This window comes from Mustela putorius, unplaced genomic scaffold (genome assembly GCF_011764305.1).
Source record: "Mustela putorius furo isolate JIRA1106 unplaced genomic scaffold, ASM1176430v1.1 tig00003834_pilon_pilon_pilon, whole genome shotgun sequence".
Classification (NCBI taxonomy): Eukaryota; Metazoa; Chordata; class Mammalia; order Carnivora; family Mustelidae; genus Mustela; species Mustela putorius.
The window spans coordinates 129,681,579-129,705,235 of NW_025421987.1; the positions used below are offsets into that span (position 1 = coordinate 129,681,579).

General features: G+C 41.8%; 1 protein-coding gene across 9 annotated transcripts in view; it reads right to left on the reverse strand.

The window, feature by feature from the left end:
* Positions 1–5,159: 5,159 nt before the first annotated feature.
* Positions 5,160–23,657, reverse strand: part of TCAIM (T cell activation inhibitor, mitochondrial) — a 45,563-nt gene continuing 27,065 nt past the window's right edge. For 8 of the 9 annotated variants that reach the window (XM_045089032.1, XM_045089035.1, XM_045089038.1 and 5 more), the window contains 6 exons: positions 19,010–19,132; positions 16,651–16,748; positions 15,805–15,896; positions 12,454–12,686; positions 11,160–11,291; positions 5,160–6,058 (listed from right to left, as the gene is read on the reverse strand). In XM_045089032.1, coding sequence (XP_044944967.1) covers positions 5,818–6,058; positions 11,160–11,291; positions 12,454–12,686; positions 15,805–15,896; positions 16,651–16,748; positions 19,010–19,132 — 919 coding nt within the window. In that variant the 3' untranslated portion in view covers positions 5,160–5,817. The remainder of the gene's footprint in view (positions 6,059–11,159; positions 11,292–12,453; positions 12,687–15,804; positions 15,897–16,650; positions 16,749–19,009; positions 19,133–23,657) is intronic. The other variant, XM_045089034.1, reaches the window with a different exon arrangement.

Sequence of the window (23,657 nt, forward strand, 5' to 3'; positions counted from 1 at the left end):
TTGGCTGAGAGAGGAACAAGCCAGGATGAGTGTGACCTCCAGGCCCTGTGTCCCTGCACACAGCCCAGGGGGCAGCACTCAGGGCTGTTCTGAGTCCTGAGCACAAGGGGGCTAGAGCCCTCCTGGAACTCTCTTTGAGGCAACCTGAGGCTGAGAGAGCCTTTGGGGAGAGCACCCCTTCAAGCTCTGCCTGGTAGATAGGCTCCGGATGATGCTTTAGTGGGACAATGGGCAGTAGCTCGACCCTCCAGGAATGGAGTGACTGGTCCAGTCATGCTCGGGGAAGAGGCGGTAGGTAGGGACTTGGAAACAGTCTCAGCCTGAGGACTCCAATAAACCCTCCTTGAGCCTTGGGAGCAAAGGCCTATGGTTCAGCCTTGATTCTGTGGCCAATATGTCCAATAATGACCCGATCAGAACCCTGTCTCTCTTGGCCTCAGTTCCCTGCCCTGCACAATATAGGGGTGAGCAAGCCTGTCTGCCAGATCTGATCAACTTTACAGTCTGTAACTATGGTACCAGGAACCAGGGATGGGTGAGGCCCTGTGTACATCAGGTGGCAGGAGGCCAGGCGCTTGTAGTGTGGAGAGAGCCACAAGGCCCAGCATGTTTTCTGGGCCTACGGCTGGAGCAGGTCTCCACCGGATGCCATCACACTTACACTTCTGACCAACTGTGCAGCCTCCAGAACCAGCAGGAGGGGCCCCTGCCTCCTGCAATGCCCCTGTAGTGCACTCTACTGAACAAGTTTACCATGGTGCTCGCTCTGAAGGCGAGAAGCTTAAAAGATTCTGTCTGGTACTGCAGAGCACGTAAGAAGAGTGGGTTGATGCTGAGCAGCAGCAAGTGAGTAACGGGCACAGAAGGCCTCAACACAGCTCTAACCTGGAACCCAGCAGCCCAGGTAGAAAAGAGAAGCATGTACACAGAAAAGCTCACTGCAGCGAATTAGAAAAATGAGAGGCTGGAACCAATTCAAACAACCAGGGAATAGGGTAGGCTAAGTAGAGGCTGCAATCCCAGGAAACTCTAACCTTGGGAAGGTTAGTGGAAATGAAATAATGCTCAGGTAGGAAGAGAGAGTGAACACCTTACCAGGGTCTCAGGTGGACTTGGCATGTTGCCCACAGATGGTGGGTTCTTCCCCCTGCAATGTTCAAGGGCAGCCTTCAACAAATGGGGTTTGTAGTGGTGACCCCAAGTCACCAGTATGGTGGACTGAATCATGTCCCTAAGGGATATGTCCAAATCATAACCACAAGGACCTGTGAATATGACCTTCTATAGCAATGAATGTGATTAAGTTCTGGGTCTTGAGAGGAGGGTGTCATCCTAAATGATCCAGTAGGCCCTACACAGATTCATATGCATTTTACGCAGATTCACATGCATTTTCAAACAGACACACAGAAGACACAGAGAATAAGAGATAGCAATGTGACCACAGAGGCAGAGATTGGAGTGATGTGGCCACAAGCCAGGAACATGGCAGTGAGCAGAGCCTGGAAGAGGCAAAGAAAAGAATGCCCCTTTGGGCCTCTGGAGGGAGCAGGGTCCCACTGACACCTCAATTTTGGACTTTTGGTTTCAAGACTGCGAGGGAATGCATTTGTGTTAAGCCCCCCAGTTTGTAATTTGTGTCAGCCCTAAGAAACATATACCAAAAGCAGGCTCTTGTCTGCTCCATCCCTGCTGTGTACCCAGTGCCTAGGATAAGGCCCGCATACAGCTGGTGCCTCCTAAATGTTTGCTCAATGACTAATAAGAAAACGATCTTATGAAATTCCTCAGCAAAAGTTTTACTCCAGAGTTTAAAAGTCATGCGTTTGGGCGGGGGTGGAAGTGAGGTACAAGGCTGCTATCTATAGAGATGGTACTGTCCCTCCACCAATCACACTGATGCTGACTTGGAAGTCTCTGACTCATGCATGCTGACACCAGGTCTAGGCCAGTGCTGTGGTATTGACAGAGAAAGTGAAAATGGACCGCCTCCAAAAGATTCTGAGGGTGAAATCTGATGGCCTCCTCTAGTGTGGGCCATACCCTGTGCTGAACCGGTTTCCTCCACATTAGCTGCTGTGATGGACTTTGGGGTAGAACTGTGCAAAAGTTGCTCCAAGAATGATGTCTAGAGCCCAGGCTGTTGCCAGGCCTCAGGCGGAGCAGGGCTGCCCCCCGGCCCTGTTCTACATAAGTCCCCTAGGTGCCAAGATGGCCTTGCTGCCCACTGGCCAGCCACACCACAGTGGCCAGCCTGACATGCCATGCCATCCAAGGTCTCGGTCTCTGTTATGCCCCCCACACCTGCTGGGGTAAGGACTTCTCCAAGGGCACATCTTATCTTGACTTGTGATCCACCTATACCCAGCACTACCCACCAGCCTACCTATGCCCACCAGTGGTAGGCCCATGTAGAGCTGGGGGTGCTGCTGCCTGCTCAGATTCCTCAAAACCCTTGGGAAACCTAGATTCTGATCCCACTTCTCTTATTGGGAGGAGGCAGAATGGTGTTGGCCAAGTCTCCTCTCAGTTTTGGGTGTCAGTTTCCCCATGTGCAACATCTGTCACCTTAGGGGGAAAATTCCCATATGCTCTGTATTAGGTATGTCCCTGTGAGGGTAAGGTTTTGAGTGACCAGTAGACTGAGGTTGCAGTACAGGGGACTGGGGATTAAAAGAGAGTTCCATTGCACCAACTCAGGTCTGGTTTCTGTGGCCACTGGCTATTCCACCTTCTCCTCCTTGTCCCAACTGCTAAGGAGTAAGGGGTGCCTGGGCTGGCAGCCAAGGACCATCCAAGGGAGGGCTCTGCATTTCTGGGGAGACTCACTGAGCGTGGGAAGAACTTCTAAGAATGTGACCCACCATCTCATTTTACAGATGGGGACACTGAGGCGAAGTGAGGTCTTGTCCCAGGTCACTCAGTGCAGTGAGCCACTAGGAGTTCTACCAAGGTGTCCTGGGGATTGTGTCAGTTCTAACTCATGGGATAGGCACCTGGGTGACCCTGCCAGGTCAGACGGCTTGTGGTTGGGGTCTGTGGTCAGGCAGCACTGGTCAGAGGCACTCTTGAAATAGGGAGGCGCTTTGTGATCAACCAGCTGCCAGGTCTCACCTAATGCATCAGTGGTTTTTGCACCTGGGTCTGAATGTTAGCCTCCTGGATGTCTGGGGTCCTAGCCCTGGGGTCTGTGGTAGGAGGCTGCCAGGACCATGGCTCCCTGCAGAACAGCCCAGAGCCTGGGAGCCACCAGTCTCCACAAGACTGATGTCTTACTGGCATGTGTGAAAGACACTCAGGTCCCCCACTAATGGCAGGTGGGGTGGGGTGGCAAGGCCAGATTAGTCTAAAGGAAGTAGGAACACCAGGGTACTAGGGACAGTGGCCCGAGCTGGAGGGGTTCACTTAGGGATGTACACACAGTCCTTAGAGGTTCCAGAGGTGAGCTGACTCCTGACACAGCCCTGATCCCCCTTACTTCACCTATCCATTTCTCAATGCCCTCTCATTTGCTCAGGTAGGCTGCCTGGACCTAGAGGTCTTTAAGAAATAAAAGAAGGGGGCGCCTGGGTGGCTCAGTGGGTTAAAGCCTCTGCCTTCGGCTCAGGTCATGATCCCAGGGTCCTGGGATGGAAACCCACATCAGGCTCTCTGCTCAGCGAGGGGCCTGCTCCCCCCCCCCCCCGCTCTGCCTGCCTCTCTGCCTACTTGTGATCTCTGTCTGTGAAATAAATAAATAAAATCTTAAAAAAAAAAAAAAAGGAAAAGAAAAGAAATAAAAGAGGAAGTAGGGCCTGGGGGACCTGTCCTGCAGACAGATGTGGCTTTGGACCTATGCCTCCCTGACTAGACAGCCTGGGCTCTGGGCCTGCATCTTCCTTGGGAGAGGTCTGGCCTGGGTCTGGAGCTCAGGTCCCTTTGGAGACTGTTTCTGCTCCATGGCTTTGTAGTTGAAGGGGCCTCATTCTATGCCAGTTTTCAGTGGTGGGACAGAGTTTTCCTTTTTATGTTAGATTGGAAGAGGAGATCAAAGATGTTATCAATGTCTTGTAACTTCCTATTACATTGCAATAGTTGTAAAACTATTAATAATTGAATAGCAAGAAAGACAATCTGATTAGTGTATTATTTATTATATTAATCAGTTCTGAAACAAAGACCAATTCAAAACATTACTAAGGATACTGTTATTACTTGATTTTTGAAACGGCATAATCCAAACTTATATTTCAATAAATTTTCTTATGTACCCTTTAAGGAAGGAATTTTTCATCCCCATCATTTGGCTCTGGAAAATCTTTATAGGCAACAGAAAAAAAAAAATTCAAAGAGATGATAGGTTCAAAGAGATGATATGCACAAACTATAAAAATTACAAATCACTATTTCTTTTAAACACACATTTGAATTAGAATTTAAACAGTTTAAATAACAGTGTTTTAAATTTCTTTTTTAATTTATTTATTTGTCATAGAGAGAGAAGCGAGAGCAAGCACAGGCAGAGTGGCAGGCAGAGGCAGAGGGAGAAGCAGGCTTCCCGCCAAGCAAGGAGCCCGATGTGGGACTCGATCCCAGGATGCTGGGATCATGACCTGAGCTGAAGGCAGCTGGTTAACCAACTGAGCCACCCAGGCGTCCCTAAATAACAGTGTTTTAGATGAATTTGAATTGTACTTAAGAATGGCTGTTAATAGCTCCTTTTCTTTCAGTGGGGAAAAAACTTTCCTATTTTTTCAGCAGCAGGGGCTACAAAATGGTGTCCCAAATTAGGATTTATCTTATCCTCTTAAGAAACGTGCCAAAGAGGTTTTGGACCTGGTAAAATGTATTATCTGAATGGAAACACCTGTGAAGAGAGAAGCCCTGTGTCTCTAAGCAGGTCCTCGTGTCCCTGGGGGCTAAGCTGTGCTGTGGCCTCAGGGAGCCCACACAACTATGCACAAGGGGTGGCTCAGAGGGGCCTCACCCCACGTGTCAAACACTGGTAGGAACAGGAAGCCACGTGTCAAACACTGGTAGGAACAGGAAGCCAGGGTTGAAGGGATGACAGAAATCCTGAATGGCCTGAACCATTTTACACTCCCTACTTGCTGGAACTCTTGGGGAAATAAGCAAGGTTTTTCCAGATAGTTTGTCCACAAAAATAAATGAGTCACGCCACTGATTCAAAGACATTTACTGTCTGATAGTGTCATCCTAACCAACAGTTATAATATTTTAATAGGTAAGAAAACTTCTGGATTTAAACCTAAATTTTCTGTCACTAAGATGTTTTAACAAACTGGTATCAGACTACTTATGACAATGTGAATACTATACATTGCTTTGTTTTTCCTTCTACTCTTTCTTTCAGGAAAAATCTGGTTATCTAATTTTTGGTACCCATAAGTCTCCTGTTTTAAACAGTAACTATCCCCTCCTGGCTGCAAAACACACATTTATGCTGACACACAAGAGGCAACTATCCATTTGCATGAGTCCCATTACTTGAGAGCTATGCTGAATGAGACCTGTTTATACCCACGTTAAGTCATATAAAAATACAGAGATATCCTATGTACACATTGCTAAAAAATGTTCATTCTGACATCTTTTTACCCAATCTTGCCAATCAGATAAGAAACACCATAAGACTGTGAGATAAAACCTTTTAAAATGAGTTTTGTAGCAGAAATTAATTTTTTAAAAAGTTCCACTTTTAGAGCAGCAGTTAGAAACTTCGTTCTTGTAATATGTAAATAATACTGTTATGTCAGATTGTGGATTTAAAGAAGTTTAACAGTTTCTTATCACCTCAAAAATAATACAGATTTTCTGTTATTTAATGGCTTCTCCATCCTTCCAATTCCAAGGAATACAAAGGTCTCCATCTTGCATAACAGAATAAAAATGTGAAATGCAGAGGTGCATCCCTTTTAGGTAAGGCAGTGACTGTTCTAGAAGTCTCTTACAACAATCCACCATTTGTTTACTAGAAACGCTGGGCTCCTTATAAAACTTTTCCAGAGAAAATTTCTTCGTTGAAGCCTGTATCAATTCATTTTCAATAACTTTTAACCTGTTATATTGAAAATAAACATAATATTGCCACAAGCTACCACCAAATAAAAGAACATAAAGTGTAGATATAATTTTATATACTGGGCCTCTTTCTTTCAAGATTTTATTTAAATTCAAGTTAGTTCACATATACTGTAATATTTCAGAGGCAGGATTTAGTGATTCATCAGTTGCATACAATACCCAGTGCTCATTCCATCACATGCCCTCCTTAATGCCCATCGCCCAGTGACCCCGTCCCCTCACCCACCTCCCCTCCAGCAACCTTCAGTTTATTTCTTAGAGTTAAGAGTCTCTTACGGTTTGTCTCCCTCTCTGATTTCGTCTTATTTTGTTTTTCCCTCCCTCCCCCTATGTTCATCTGTTTTGTTTCTTAAATTCCACATATGAGTGGGATCATATGATATTTGTCTCTGACTCCCTTACTTAGCATAATACCCTCTAGTTCCATCCATGTCATTGCAAATGACAAGATTTCGTTCTTTCCTATGCCTAAGTAATATTTCATTGTACAACATCTTTATCCATCATCTGTCGATGGACATCTAGGCTCTTTCAATATTTTGGCTACTGTGGGCATTGCTACCATAAACACTGGAGTCTAACTTTCTACTTTCAACACTGAAAATGGTATCCAGAAAGGGTAAATGACATGTTTAGAAGACATGCCAATAGTTCTTATACATGTATCTTTGAAACTATTTGTTCAATCTTTTAGCAGTAATGGGTAAAAATAATTAAGACATAATTTTAAAAGTTCTTTTCCTGCCTCACTCAGCAGCTGTTAGTAAAAGCAGAAAGCTGAGTGTAAAATCCCTAGTTTTAGACTGTAGGTGTACAGTCTGACCCTAGGGCAGTCATGACTTCTAGAGACTCCCAAACACCCACCAGGCTCACAATAAGACCAGGCACCTGGGGAAGAGGCACCTTCCCTCCACTCACTTCTGTGCCCATCAGCTCCCTTTCTGTTCCCTCCCCTTGGCCTATGGGCTACAATGCCTCTCTTTCCATCAAGGGCCTGAGTTCAACTCAGGGTAGAACTCAGTGTCTTAAATACATTCTCCCCACAGGTGGCCAATGTTTATGGGTATACGTTGATTAACAGATTCAATCCTCCAAATCTTGGGATGTGTGAAAGAGGCCTCCACCTTGTTACACCCTTGAGGGGTGTGCAGACAAGCATGTACATCTCTTGGGAAGAGTACTCACCACACAGTAAGGTGAGTAAACCAAAAGTGCCACGGCCAAGGGTTCCTAAAGAAGTTTAAGTACTGCACTAGTTAAAAATACCCAATTAACCTCTATTTACCAACTCTTAATCTTTGCATAAAGGAAAAAAGTACCATGAAATATCCAAAAGCTAGGAAAATATATGAAAACAGAAATGATCATTGTAGTCAGCGGCAATGAGTAGCAGGGGTCTGTAATTACTGACTCACTCCCTTCAACAACACCCAGAACACTTTATCAGGTGGTGGTAGTTTTTTTTCCTGTAAGAGGACTTCTTCTAGACAATGCTGCTTAGAGATTCAAGAAGTTGAACAGCAGTTAGGGCTGAGGGGGTTCTCAGAATGTTCAAGTTGAACCTGTACCTAATCTTTCTAGACAGGAAGAACCATAGGTACCATCAATAGCAGAGACTGACAAACTTTTTTTGTAAAGGGCTTTTCTCACTGGCTCAAAAAAAAAAAAAGATACTAACAATCTGACTTAGAAATAGAGAGCCTGGCATCTGGTCAAGTTACTGTTTAGTTCTCCAATGACATATCTTTATACACATCTCTGGGCAGAACATGCATTTCCTTTCCTTCTCAGAGAAGCCTCTGGCCTCATTCCTAGGTTGCCCCAACCCCTAGGCCACAACCTTAACAACCACAAGGGCCCATCAGTCCTTCTGGGGTGCAATCTCAGAGGAGAATCGAGCCCAGAGAGGGCAGCCTTCACTGGGGCTCTCTCTGGCTGGCCCCTCCAATAAGGAGATGGTGGGGAACAGCCTTTCTCTTTCGGGGTGTCTCTGGAGTCTGAAGCAGAGAGATTGAAATTATTTTTTGTCTTTCCTTATCATTTCTTTGCTTTATAATATTCATACCTCAACAACAACAATGATATAGAGGAAAAAGGGAGGCACAGTACAAACAAAAGAAGCACCATGAGATGGTGAGTGTGGCTGGTGGCAAGTTCTCTTCCTTTCCTTCTAATACTAAGAAATGGGCCAGACATTTCCTAAGGGGAAATGACCCTTCTTTCCCCTGACAAAATGATATCCCCCCCCCCCCCCCATATAAAGCTCCTTCTGCCTCTGACACTTAGTTCCACAAGGCTATCTGTTCCCACTGTCCGGCCCTGGTGACTACGTAGGGCTGGCTAGGCACCAAAGTCTGTGGTAAATATTAGTGGAGTAAATGAACACTGTTTTAAATGGTTTCTCCTACTCTAGGTCAGTATCAGAATTATTTAAACATTCTTCTATTATTGTACATTTCTACTGTTTCCAGTTTGTCTAAGTGATAATAAAATTTATAGTATGTGATATAGGGGGTAGGATGAAACATGAGTGAGTTACCACAAAAGCAATGAGTGAGGGCAGTTCGTGTAAGAAAATCTAGGTTATGCCTGCCCTACGGAAGAGCTGTACATGGGTCATTACCAGCCTCCAAAGGAGGGTGGGTATTCTACAATGCACATGTCCGGTAGCCTGGACATGTTGAGGAGGGGGCTACAAATCATGCAGTCTTGAGAAGGCCATGTAGGATCTACTTGGGACCCAGATATTAGCTTAGAATACTGGTTTTAAACTGTCCATCAAGCCGAGGGTCTTGCAGAGGTACTCAGAGGACTCCCATGGGTATGAGCAGCTTCAAGTTCCCTTCCTCTTTGGAAAGAACACCTGCAAGCTTTTAGCTCTTTCATAAATTGGGTTTCTGCAATCTAAGAACTGAACCACAGTCTAAGAACAAACTTCATCTACGACAAACCATAGTCTTAACCACCCCTTAATGATTACACGGAAGGCAACCTTAATAGGGTGGATGGGAGAATGAAGGGAAGGACAAGGCAAAGTGGAGGGAAAACTCTGGGCCTAGAGTCAGAGGTATAAGGAGGGGGAAGGTGATGAGTAAGAGGAAAGGTATATTAGGACCAGTGACAAAGTGGCTTCCTCTCGAAGCCAGAAAGATGCTCAGGAAACATGCCAGTTAATGGATTCAGCCAATGGATGCTTCCTGAAGGCCACCTGTGTGCCAGGCACTGATCTTGGGATGAGAGGGAACAAAAAAGACAAAAAAGTCTCTGCCCTCATGATGCTTACATTCTGTCTGGTGATGGGAGGGCAAATAAATGAGGGAAACAGCTTTTAAAGACTAGTGGTGTGGAGTACGAGGGAAATAGGGAGACCAGGGGTGGTGGAGGGGTGCCACAGTCGGGGGGGGGGGCACTGTTTCCTGCTGATGTTCAGGGAAGACCTCAGTGAGAAGGAGAAGGTGAACATGGGCTGAGACCTGAGGGAGGTGAAAGGCAAACCAAGAGGAACAAAATGAGTGAGGGGAAAGTCAAAGGGACCCTAGCCTGCAGGCCAGTTCAGTGGAGTGACAGACCCCGACCCGACTTCTCACAGGGCAACTCACTCTGGCTGCTCTGATGAGTCACTGTGTTGACCTCACAGGTAGGATGGAACTTTCAAAAAGTAACCTATGTGAACTGCATTTCTTTTTATTTTACTTCCTCAAAACCTAGTAGCAGGACACCAAAGCTACAAAATGGAAAACTTTCCATTTTCCATGGCCATGGAAAAACCAGAAGCAGCAACTATAGTGTAGCCACTGAAACCATCAGCCCTCACAGTGACAGGTGGGCCAGAGCTGCTTCCAAGGGTTAAAGCTGACTTACAACGGTGAGAAATCACATCACAACATGAAGGCTTACTAACCAGTCAAGAAATGGGACATCCGTGCCATTGGAGCTGGCCAAGAGAGCTGTCACCAAGTCCACAAACAAAACAAAGAGATGTAGCTCCTTCAACTTATTTTATACACAAAACAATCCTGTTATCTCTTGTCTTCTATGGCTCTCCTCCACCACCACCCTTTCTTTCACATGAGCAGCTGGTGGTGATGGAGGAGTTAATGGGGAGCAAGACAGAAGAAATGCGGAACCAGGGACTCCCCAGCACACTGCTGAACGGTTACCTCAGATCCTCTACCTTCCAGGTTCTGGTCTCTGTCCTTCTTACTCTCCTCTCTGGACTTGTGCAACCACGTTCTCTGGGCCACTGTGTTCCCTGTGGCCCTGTGGCCTTCTGGGAGCACTACCCTTGGTGCTTCTCACTTGGCCCTCTCTTGTCCAGCTACCGCAGATGCATGCAGAACCCACACCTCTTGCCAGAAACACAGTCCAGGAGGGCAAGGACCTGGGCCCATCATTCTCTTGGTGGCACACAGCAGTCATGGCAAAAGACTGCTAAATGAATGAACGAGTGAGTAAATTCTCAGTATCCAAACCTCCTTTGCCAATGTCCTTAGAAAAACCTCTTTTGAATGTAATATCCTCCTTTCTTCATAGGAGATACATAAAACATTATCAAGCAGCATCCAATGCCCACAAATCAGGAAACTGTCAGCTATGAGTCCTTCAAAGATACAAACAACAACAGAGACAGGACTGCTTATGAACTGAAATAATTTTTTACTTTAAAACTTCTCATTTACTTAAAATCCATTGTTTTCAAAGTTTTAAACCATCAAGATTCCTGTTACTTAAGCAGTAACTGATTTTTTCCTTGTTGCTACCTTTTTCCATCTGGAGAATTTCTTTCTGATATTCTTATTGTTTGTTCTGCCCCTGAGTTGATTTTTATATTAACAAGCCTTGCTTCTCAAATGGAGGCACATGGTGTAATGTCATTGAGGCTGTCATAATCAGAAACACCACATGCAATTCCTCGCAGACCAAGGTAGGGGATAAATAAACGTGGAATATGCACAAATCAGTCTAATTCCTAAGTTTCATGCAATTCTTATGTCCCACCTTTATGAATTCTGAATACCTGAATTTTGACAGACTGCCTGACAGGCAGGACATTACAAAGGGCTCATGGCACTTACTCTTCTTTTCTTTTCATGTTGTCTCTCGCCTGCTGGGCTTTGGTAAGGATAAACCACTGGAGGTTTGCTGGGTCACAGAGGCTTGGGATGTTAAAGTGCCCAAGTTCATGCAAGCTTGGAGCATATCTGTCACTGGAACAAAACACACGTGAAAGGAAGAATTACTCATCCCTTGTTTCTCACTCCACCCCAAAGAAAATAGTCTGATGAGTGATGAAGGAATTCATCAAGAAAATCTACTTTACTTTTAAAGTATATAGCAAAATTAGGCTTTAAGTTTTGCTGTTCCTCAAAGACACACACCCTCGGGATGACCACATTCCTCCTCACCCCGTGGCCACCCTCATCTGTGAGACAGAGGCTGTAGCCCACTTCACTCTCAGGTGTGAGGGGAGGTGTGTATTTAGCACCAAGCACAGGTTGTGAAAATTGTATGTGCACAAAAATGTGGGTTACTGATGCAATATTAGTTTAATCCTAGACAGTTTTTCATAGGACTGACTTTGCCCTGTAAGTGGCAATGTATTTCAAGACTGTTTACAGAGTCAATCCTTCATCCTCTCCAAGTGGCTTTTTTAAAATTTTTTTAAATTTTTTATTTTTTTATAAACATATATTTTAACCCCCGGGGTACAGGTATGTGAATCGCCAGGTTTACACACTTCACAGCACTCACCATAGCACATACCCTCCCCAATGTCCATAACCCCACCCCCCTTCTCCCAACCCCCCTCCCCCCAGCAACGCTCAGTTTGTTTTGTGAGATTAAGAGTCACTTATGGTTTGTCTCCCTCCCAATCCCATCTTGTTTCATTGATTCTTCTCCTACCCCCTTAACCCTCCATGTTGTATCTCCACTTCCTCATATCAGGGAGATCATATGATAGTTGTCTTTCTGCGCTTGACTTATTTTTTTTGTAATATTTTATTTATTTGACAGAGAGAAATCACAATTAGGTAGAGAGGCAGGAAGAGAGAGAAGAGGAAGCAGGCTCCCTGCAGACCAGAGAGCCTGATGCGGGGCTCGATCCCAGGACCCTGAGATCATGACCTGAGCCGAAGGCAGAGGCTTTAACCCACTAAGCCACCCAGGCGCCCCTGCGCTTGACTTATTTCGCTAAGCATGATACCATCTAGTTCCATCCATGCTGGCTTTTTTAATGTGTAAAAAGAGTGTTGCTAATGAGAGTGACATTCTTTAGTTCCTAAGAAAAACACAAAACAATTTAATCTACTTACACACACAACACATGTAAGTGAAAGAATAAAAGTCATTCTTGTTTTAGATATTTACCTGTTAAGGATCATCTGTAAACCACGCAGACTTCGAGGGTGAAAGGGTATTCTGTTTTTCAACAGTCTATTATAGAACACATCAAGAAGAGAGTAATATTCTTCAAGCGTCAATACTGGTTGCAATTCCTCAATATAAACCACTTGCATGCCTCCGAGAAGATAGCTTATTTGGTCTTCTAAAAGCATCAGCCTCCTCTGCAGGTCAAAATAACTTGGTAACCTTTCAAAAAGCTACACAATTAAAAAAAAAAAAAAAGTGAAAGAAATATTTAGTTTTATGTTATTTGTAATAGCTCAATTTTAGGATTCCAATAAATGGGATTGAGAAATTTTAACAAGAAAAGCTGTTTTCCTAGAAGGAAAGTTCTAATAAGTGACAGAAAAAGACTTAGTGTAATGCTGGAAACATTAATATTCAAAACAAACCACTATAATCTTAGGGATTTTTGGATAGGACTGAAGAGACTACAGAAAGAAATAGTTCCAAATGAAAATAAGTCCTAAGTACTGTTATTTAAATCTCATATTAGTTTAGAATGATTACATGGTCTAATAGAGAAGGGTTTGAGAAATAAAGTACATGGATTTCTTTTTTTTTTTTTTAAGATTTTATTTATTTGACAGAGATCACAAGTAGGCAGAGAGGCAGGCAGAGAGGAAGGGAAGCAGACTCCATGCTGAGCAGAGAGCCTGATGTGGGGCTCGATCTCAGAACCGTGGGATCATGACCTGAACTGAAGGCAGAGGCTTTAGCCACTGAGCCACCCAGGCCACCCAAGTACATGGATTTCAATGCTAAGTGTACTTCTTCAGAATTTACTTTAATTCAACAAAACTCAAATTCCATGCAATAAACATCACTGAGCACCTACCATATAAGTAAGCATGAAATTAAGCACCTGTAGTGTATAGATTATAGGCGTTCGGCCCTGCTTCTCAGTCAGGGTGCAAGTAAACAAAACAAGAATCAGGATTCTTTGTACTAAGTGCCACGTCAGCATGAGTGGATACAGAGAAGACACACAAGTAAAGCTTTCTAAGGAAGTCTAATGTGACCGTCTGAAAAGACTGGATTTCGCAGGAGGTAGATGCACATGGAAGTGTGCCCGGGAAGAGAGACCAGAGTCTGGTCCGCTGAAGTGGGAAGGCCTTGGCGTGCTGTGCTGAGGACTCATACTTTACCTAGAGAGCCAGGGATGCACAACTTACACAGGCGTGGAAAAGCATCAAAACCTCTGCTCTAATAAAAGCAAAAGCAGTATACTAATTCTACAAATATTTATAATAGACTTCTAACACTCTGAAAATCATTTCCCTACCCACTTACTCCACTTTTCTCTTAATGATTTATCTATGTATAAATGGTAACTATCTTTAAAAAACTGTTCATTTTCAGAAAACTGTAGATTCGTACATCTTTCACCCTTTCCCCAATAGTAACGTGTTACAAAACTACAGTATAACATCACAACCGGGAAACTGACATTGATACAATCCACTGGCCTGATTCAGACTTCATCAGTTCTACTTACACTTAGTTGTGTGTATGTAAGTGTGTATCCAACTACATGCAGTTTTATCCCATGTGTAGAGTCACATCCCATGACCACATGATACAGAACAGTTCCACCATAGGGATCCTGTGCGCTCAGCGATCCCCCACGGACCACGGGGGAGAGCCCCCTACTCCCCAACCCCTGGCAACCACTAATCTGTTTTTTTCCACCATTTTGATATTTTTTCCGCCATTTTGTTATTTTAAGGATGTTATAAAAGTGGAATCACAGAGTATGTAATCTTTTGATACTGACTTTCTGCACTCAGCACAATGCCCTTGAGATCCATCCAGGTTGTTGCTGGTATGAGTAGTTCATCCCTTCTTCCTGTTGGGTAATATTCTGTTGTATGGATGTGCCACAGTTTAATCATTCACAGCCTGAAGGACATTGGAGTTGTTCTAGTTGTTGGCTATTATGCACGTTCATGTACAGGTTTTTGTGTGGACATAATTTTTCACTTCTTTAGTACAAACGCCCAAGGGTGCGACTGCTGGGTCACATACTAAACATGTTTAGTTCTGTGCTGTCATTTTCTTTTCCAGAGCCCTTGTACCATTCTACCTAATCCTCCCAGTGACAGATGAGTGATCCTGTGTTTCTGCACCCTTACCAGAATTTGGTGTCATTATTTTTTATTTTAGCCTTTCAAAAAATTTGTCATCTGTAGGTCTTTTGTGATGTAGCTGCTCAAGACTTTTGTTTTTTTGGGATTGTTTGGTTTTTTTGATTATTGAGTTTTGAGTGTTCTTTTATGCACTCGGTACACAGACTTTGTCATTGTCAGACATGGTTTGCAAGTATCTTCTACTGAATATTTGATTTGAACAGACAGTTCACAAAAGTATATGGACAGCAAATAAGCCCATGAAAAGATACTCTCCATCATCTGTCATTATGGAAATGCAAATTAAATCCAAATGAGATAGCACCACATATCTATTAGAATGGCTAAAATTTAAAAAAACCACCATTGTAAGCATTAGCAATTTCTCAAAAGGTAAAATACCCTACTTATGATCTGACTATTCCACTTTAGGAGAAAAGGAAATATATGGGCATCTGGACATAATGTTTCTAACAGCTTTATTTCCCATCGCCAAAACTGACATAACTCAATGTCCATTGATAGGTAAATGGATAAACAAATGGTATATTTATATGATGGAATACTACATGGAAATAAAAAGGAATAAATTCTTGATACATGCAACAGCATGGATGAATCTGAAATTATATCAAATGAAAGAAAACAGAACCCCCCCAAAAAGAAGTATATACTTTGTGATTCCATTTATATGAAGCTCTAGTAATATAAACTGATTTATAGTGATAGAGAGCAGGCCACTGGTTGCTTGGGGAGAGGGTGGCAGATGGAGGAGAGAGTTTACAAGGGGACATGAGCATACTCTGTGGGTGATGGATATGTTCACTACCTTGATTGTGTTAATGGCTTCGTGGGCATTTACATATGCTAAATCTCATCAAAGTATACACACTAAATATGTGTAGTTTATTGTATGTCAATTATAATACTGTAAATCTGTTAAAACCAAAACAATAGGATGCAGGCCTTTTAGGCTATGCTTCAGGAAAGACTATAAAATTTCCAAATAAAAACGGACTTAAAAATCAGGTCTCTAAGTATTTTAACTACATGATAATAAACATCTATTCTGAAAATAGCTGAAACTATGATTAGAGATTTTTAGTTTACTGGCAAAATAGCATAGTTTAAAACAAAGGTAGGTCTATGACAAGTCAAGATTTTTTGCCTTAAAACTTTTCCTTACTTTTGTCCAGTGATGATGGACATCCATTGTTCCTAGCATCACATGGCCCACTGCACTCATCCCGGATCGGTCTGTAAATATTATTGTACATCCTGATAATAAAACACAAACACTTTGGTCACTGTCCAGAGATGCTTCATTTCTTTAGCATTATGCAAATGATGATTTAAATTTAGTATACAAATTCAGGGTGAAATTCAGCAGAAGCTTAAAGGCTAATTTTTTATTTTTTAAAGATTTTATTTATTTATTTGAAAGAGAGAGAGAGAACACTAGCAGGGGGAACAGCAAGCAGAGGGAGAAGCATGTTCCCCACTGATCAGGAAGCCCTATGCGGGACTTGATCCCACGACCCCAGGATCATGATCTGAGCTGAAGGCAGACACAACTGACTTAACCATCCAGGTACCCAAGGCTGATTTAAAAAAAAAATTTTTTTTTAAAGATTTATTTTAGAGAGAAGGAGGAAAGAGAGAAAGCGAGAAAGCATGAGCATGCACATCTGAGGGAGGGTGGGAGGAAAGGGCAGAGGAGGTGGAAGAGAATCCCAAGCAGACTCTGTGCTGAGCTCAGAGTCTGCCACCTGGCTTCACCTCTAGACCATGAGATCATGACCTGAGCTGAAATCAAGCCAGTCACTTAACAGACTGAGCCACCCTGGTATCATGTCATTGTTTTATTCAAAGGCTGATTTCATGTCATTGTTTTATTCAAAGGAACAGATTTTAAAATTCAGCTGTGATAAAGTCCCATCTATAAGGGCTTTTAACACTTTGTTTACTTCCACAATTTACAGATGTGTATAGCAGCTGAGTGATATTTTAAAAGAAAATGGAAATTGTTTACCTTTTGCATTTTTCAGTGTTTCCAAGTTCTGCTGTGCTAAGCGGCCTAAACTATGCAGCTGGCTACATCGATGCGCAATTCCCCAGCTCCTCTGCCACCTGGTACAACAGAGCACACAGGTGCATTAACACCAGGCAGCCCTGAGGGAGGAGGCCTGCTCTCACTCCCAGCTGCCTGATTCCCGAGAAAACCAAGGAGTTTCTCAAGTAGGCTTAAGTTTTCCAACTAGCTATTTTTTTTATGAAGCAACCAAATGGAAAATGAATGGTTTGCCAGAGAGTAAAAATATTACTACTATGTTCAGATACCCAAACATTTAAAACAAGCAAATACACCATGCTGTTGTTATTTTAAAATAAAGGAATGAAATGGGGAACACCTAAGAAAACCTTTCTCATCTCCACGTCATTCAGTGATGACGATTTTGTTTTTGATTTAAGTTCTCATTAGGAACTCTAGGTCTAGATCACATCCTTTTTATCTTATTCTAGAGTTAGTGATTTTTTAAAATGACATGCAATCCACTTATTTTCTAAATGAACACTGAATTTTAGTGATGAAACAGAACCTGACATCCACATGGTGTCAGAGGCACTGGAATACAAATGTAAAGACCACTGATCTTTAGAAGCATCAGAACATCCCTCTTTGAATTCTAATTCTGTGATTTACTGGCTCTGTGACCTTGACTAAGTCCGTTATAGGCTTCCTAATGTTTCCATTTCATACATACAAAGTGGGATCACTTCCCCCAGCACAGGCAGCATAAATCTAAGGAATAACATATATGGAGGAGTAAGGCACCCAAAACAAGCTCTCAAAAAACAGCTTTTTCCTTCATCCTATCACTAATTCTGATGAATGTCATCGCTGGTAAAGTGGATTTTCAATTAACCCACAGATGAAACAGATATAATTTCAAAGAATTAATACTGTGATAAAGCTATTAAATACAGTTCTTATTAATAACTGGTCTTTCACACAGGTGGCTCAGAGTTAGAAACAATCCTTGGTCACAATGTTTCCATCTTTTGGAGGCGTGGCTGATTTTCCAATAGTGGAAAGCCATCATACCCATGATCCTCAGATGTTTTGGTCTCAGAAAGCTTTTGCACTCCTAAAAATGGGGAACCCAAAGAGCTTTTGTTTATATGTTTCATATTTACTGACATTTACCATGGCAAAATCAAAGCTGAGAAATTTCTACACCATATTGTAATATAATGCTTATTTCTTTTTATGTTAAGAAATCCTTAAAAAAAACCTTTAACTTTCCTAATTCCAGTCTCTTTGATAGTTCATTTAGAATTTACACTAGAAAAAGGTATTTTTGTGTGCATAAATTTATTTATTTTACAAACTTTTAAAAAGGATCTTGTTGTTAGGTTTTGGTTAGAGAAGTCCGTGCTACTAAACTGGGATTCGAGGAATCCGCATAATCAAAGCGGGGCCAAAAAATACTGATGTGATGATAAAAAAGCAGCCATCAGCACAAATCCAAACATCCCACACACCCCAAGTCTACACAATTCCCTTGAAATCCAAATTATCTTATAAAACTATGACTTAAAAGAAGCCCCCCAAATCCACTATGATTTGAATATACAAGAACAAAACATGTATTATCAGTACTCCATAGGCACAAGAAAAAGGTGTTATTATGATAACCAAATAGTCATTTAGTTCAAAAGAAAGAAAAAAATTCCTGATAGTGAAGGTTGAAAAAAACAAAACAGGTTACAACAAACAGTAATAGAAACATTCAAGCACAAAACTGGGCAATAGTTTCTCAGTTCCTGTAACGGGTGGTTCCCCCCATGCCCGAATCACACTAGGGCCCCCTTGTACCTTCCTTACTGTTAAATAGCTGTTAAATCTGTTTTTATAATAAATGTCTATTACCTTTATATAACTGATTTCCAGGTTAGTGAAATGTCTTTAAAAAGTCATGCTATAAAACACAGAACCAAGAATACGACACCCATATTTTCTGTCTCCCTTACTCATTTTAAACTTGAATACTGATCTCACAGGATGGAGGAATAATTACTTTTTATATATTACTGCATATAGAAAAGGATATTTTTCTTTTAACATTAAAAAATTAAACTCTTATGCTAAAAATGTCAGTATCTAAACCTTATTTCACAATTGTAAACAAGAGATTGATAGAAGTTTTCTTACATAGATGAACATTTGACTACTTTCAGAAAAAGATAACTGAAGGCTATTTATAGTTATCAGAATAATTACAGTGAAAGATGCCAATATTTGCTGGAATATTTTCTGCTGGAAAGCTTGTGACCTGCAGATAATATATGCTTATTTTAGTCTCTACATTAGGTTCTGTCATTGTTACCTGATGTCTGAGAGCTGCAGCTGATGGGACAGATCATCCTTTAAACGCTCTAGCTCTTTCCTAAGGGGCAAACTGTTCTTCAGTTTTTTAACTGCACTTTTCCCATTGTTATCTAACCAGGATCTAGAGAAAAAAAAAGAGAGAGAGAGAGACTTTAAATACTGACGCTAAGGCAAACATTTCTAGTTCTACAAGACATTGGCACTGCAGTAAAGCAGCTCCAGTGTTAAACTAAGTTTCCAATCAAACCTCTACCAAATTATAGGCAAAACACAAGGTGGGGAGAGTTGAATAGAGCCCAAAGTAATAGAGTTAACTTCCGCTGGGTGTTAACAGGGGAATAAACAGACCTACCTGAAAGGACAGGTGTTTTGGGAGACTCTGTGGTAAAAAGAGACTGGGCTGGTAAGGTCTGGCCAGTGGAGGGGCTTGGATAGAGATATGGAGGAGTAAGCATGGAAAGCACAGGGCACTAATGATTAAGATTAAACTAAAGGAAGAAATTGGAATCTACCCAGCTAGAACCCCCAAAGTAATCTTTCAAGTTCCTTCATTAGGACATATTCACTGTCCTTTAAGTGTGTCACCAGCACCATTAGATGTGTCTTTTCAGTTTGACTTTTCATCTTATTAGTTGTACCATAACATTATTTCCACATTTGCTCTCGTAGAAGTGATAGTTCCACCTTCCCTGGGGAGAATATGAGTGAACGATGGATGTATATGCGTGAAGATCTAGCACAGCCCACTGAAAACTGTGATACACAGAAGGGAGAGGTTTTGGAGTATCTTGAATTTTTAAACCTTTATTCCATCTCTAGAAATCTAAGAACAGGTTTAAAATTTATTTCTTATTAAAATTTAATTTTTTATATATACAATGGAAGTCATCATAACTAGAATATGACTTAACAGGTGCTGGCAGAATAGACTTTTAAAAAATAATCAAGTTGATAATCTTGAAACCAATAAAATCCTTATGCATCTATCAAATATTTATTTGAAATGCTTGATACTGTGTTGTGTTGGGAGGTAAGGAAGATAAAATTGTTCTGCAAAGGAAGACACTTCTACTAAGCAATACAGAGATAAGAAATTAGGATATATGAAGGGCATCTGGGTGGCTCAGTCAATTACACATCTGACTTCAGCTCAAGTCATGAGCCCAGAGTCCTGGAATCGAGTCCTACCTTGGGCTCCCTAAAATATTTTATTTGACAGAGAAAGAGAGAGAGGTCACAAGCAAGGAGGGCAGCAGGCAGAGGGAGAGGGAGAAGCAAGTTCCCCACTGAGCAGGGAGCCTGATGTGGGACTCCCTCCCAGGACCCTGGGATCACAACCCAAACTGAAGGCAGATGCTTAACCAACTGAGGCACCCAGGCGTCCCTCAATAATATATTTTTAAAAAGAGTAGTAATAGTTTTTTTAAAGTTTTACTGATGCACCCCAAACCATAAGTTACCTAGAAATAAACCTAACCAAAGAGGTGAAAGACCTGTACTCTGAAAATTATAAAAACATGGATGAAAGAAATGGAAGATGACACAAAGAAATGGAAAAACATTCCATGCTCATGGATTACAAGAACAAATATTGTTAAAATGTCTATACAACCCAAAGCAATCTACAGATTTAATGCAATCCCTATCAAAATATCAACAGTGTTTTTCATAGAACTAGAACAAACAATCCTACAATTTGTATGGAACCATAGAAGACCCTAAATATCCAAAGCCATCTGGAAAAGAAAAACAATGTGGGAGACATCAAAATCCCAGACTTCAAGTTAGATTACAAAGCCGTAGTGATCAAAACCGTCTGGTACTGGCACAAAAATAGACATTGCTCAATGGAACATATGGAAACCCCAGAAATGGACCTACAACTATATGGTCAATTAATTAATCTTGAGTAAAGCAGGAAGGATTGACTATGCAATGGGAAAGAGATGGTCTCTTAAATAAATGGTGCTGGGAAAACCGACAGCAATATGCACAAGAATAAAATTGGACCCCCTTCTTACATCCTAAACAAATATAAATTCAAAATGGAGAAACCCAAATATGAGACAGGAAACCATTCAAGTCCTAGAGGAGAACACAGACAACAATCTCTTTGACATTGGCCATAGCAAAGTCTTACTAGATAAGTCTTCTGAGGCAAGGGAAACAAAAGCAAAAATGAACTATTGGGACTTCATCAAGATAAAAAGTTTCTGCACAGTGAAGGAAACAATCAGTAAAACTAAAAGGCAGCCTACAGAATGGAAGATATTTGCAAATGACATATCTGAGAAAGAGTCAGTATCCAAAATACATAAAGAGCTAATCAAATTCAACACCTAAAAAACAAATAATCCAGTTAAAACACGGGCAGAAGACACAAATAGACATTTTTCCAAACAAGACATCCAAATGGGTCCAGAGACCCAACTGATCTTTGCTGTTTGGTCCTTTCACAGGATTCTGGAAACTAAAGTAATGACCTTGGCTTTCTTGTACAAGATAATATTTTGATCAGAGTACCACTTGGGACCATAGACAATCCAACAAGGGAAGAAACAACTTCTTGAAAACCACACTGTATTAGCGTAACGTTCCAGAGGACGATTCCAAGGGCAGCTCTCTGCTAATGATAGTACTAGGGTGAGCCACGTAAAATTGTCAATATCTATTTTTTTCTTTTTTTTTTTTTTAAAGATTTATTTATTTGACAGAGAGAAATCACAAGTAGACAGAGAGAGAGAGAGAGAGAGGGAAGCAGGCTCCCTGCTGAGCAGAGAGCCCGATGCGGGACTCGATCCCAGGACCCTGAGATCATGACCTGAGCCGAAGGCAGCGGCTTAATCCACTGAGCCACCCAGGCGCCCCAAAATTGTCAATATCTAAACCTTTTTGTCCTTTGTGATGGGAATTAAGGGGTGCACTTGTGATGAGCACTGGGTGTTGTAAGGAAGTGCTGAATCACCAAATTCTACACCTGAAACTAGTATTACACTGTATGTAACTGGAATTTAAATTAAAAATAAATAAAAAGAAAAGCTTTAATGAAATGTAATATATATATATATATATATACACCAAACAAGTCATCTATTGTTAGTATGTTCTCAGTGTTGTGCAATCACCAGCACAATCAATTTTAGGACTCTTGTATCACCCTAATAAGAAATCATGTACCCATGAGCAGTTACTTCAATACTCCCCTCCAGCTCTTAGCAACCACTAATCTACTTCCTATCTCACAGATTTGCCAATTCTGATTGTAGATGGACTCATGCAATGTGTGGTCCACTGTGGCTGCTTCTTTCTCTTAGCATAATGTTCTCAAAGTGGAGCACCTGGGTGGCTCAGTGGGTTAAGCCTCTACCTTTGGCTCAGGTCATGTTCTCAGGGTCCTGGGATAGAGCCCCACATTGGGCTCTCTGCTCAGCAGGGAGCCTGCTTCCTCCTCTCTCTCTGCCTGCCTCTCTGCCTACTTGTGATCTCTGTCTGTCAAATAAGTAAACACAAAAACAAAATAATGTTCAAAAAAAAAATCCATGCTGTAGCATGTATAGTACTTCATTTGTATTTATGACCAAATATTACTTCATCCTATAAACAGACCACAGACACGGGACAGACACGGGATTCTGGAAATCCATTCATCAGCTGATGGGACACTTTTGGCTATCATGAGACTGACGTGCTGCCTACTGCGCTACGGCGGCACTACTTTTGGCTATTATGAATAATGCTGCTATGAGCAAGTTTTTATGTAGACATCTGTTTTTCCCACATCTTTCCCAATACTTGCTATTCTCTTTTTGATTATAACCATATTAGGCTATGAAGTGGTTACTTCATGGTGGTTAATTTATTAGACCTCGCTTTGGTTTCAAAAATGATTTCATTATACCTACAGTGCTAAATACAGTACATGTATTTTTTTAGAGCATTTTTTAAAAAGATTTTATTTATTTATTTGAGACAGAGAGAGTGAGCATGAACTGGGACAAGGAGCAGATGGAGATGAAGAAGCAGGCTCCCCACCAAGCCACCCAGGCATCCTAATACATGTACTGTTGATAAGAGGCAGGCAAAGAGAAGAAAAAAAAAAAAAAACTGATAATGAAATGAAGCCAAAGCAAAGTGGTATATAGAAATGAATACAGGGGCACCGAGGTGGCTCAGTGGGTTGGGCCTCTGCCTTCGGCTTGGGTCATAATCTCAGGATCCTGGGATCAAGCCCCGCATCAGGCTCTCTGCTCAGCGGGGATCCTGCTTCCCTCTCTGTCTCTGCCTACCCCTCTGCCTGCTTATGCTCTCTCTCTCTCTCTCTCTCCCTCTGTCAAATAAATAAATAAAATCTTTTTTAAAAAATTTAATAAAACGAATACAGGAATATCATGTACAAGGTGTAAAGTTAGATGCAAATTGAAGACATTTAGTTTACTTCCTAGGTTCATGATTCTTTTTAGATAAAAATATTTCAATAATGCTGGGGCACCTGGGTGGCTCAGTTGGTTAAGCACCTGCTTTCAGCTCAGGTCCTGAGGGATCAAGCCCCAGGTAAGACTCCCTACTCAGCAGGGAGTCTGCTATTTCCTCTCCCTCTCCCTCTGCCTGCTGCTCCCCCTGCTTGTGTTCCCAGTCTCTCTTTCTCT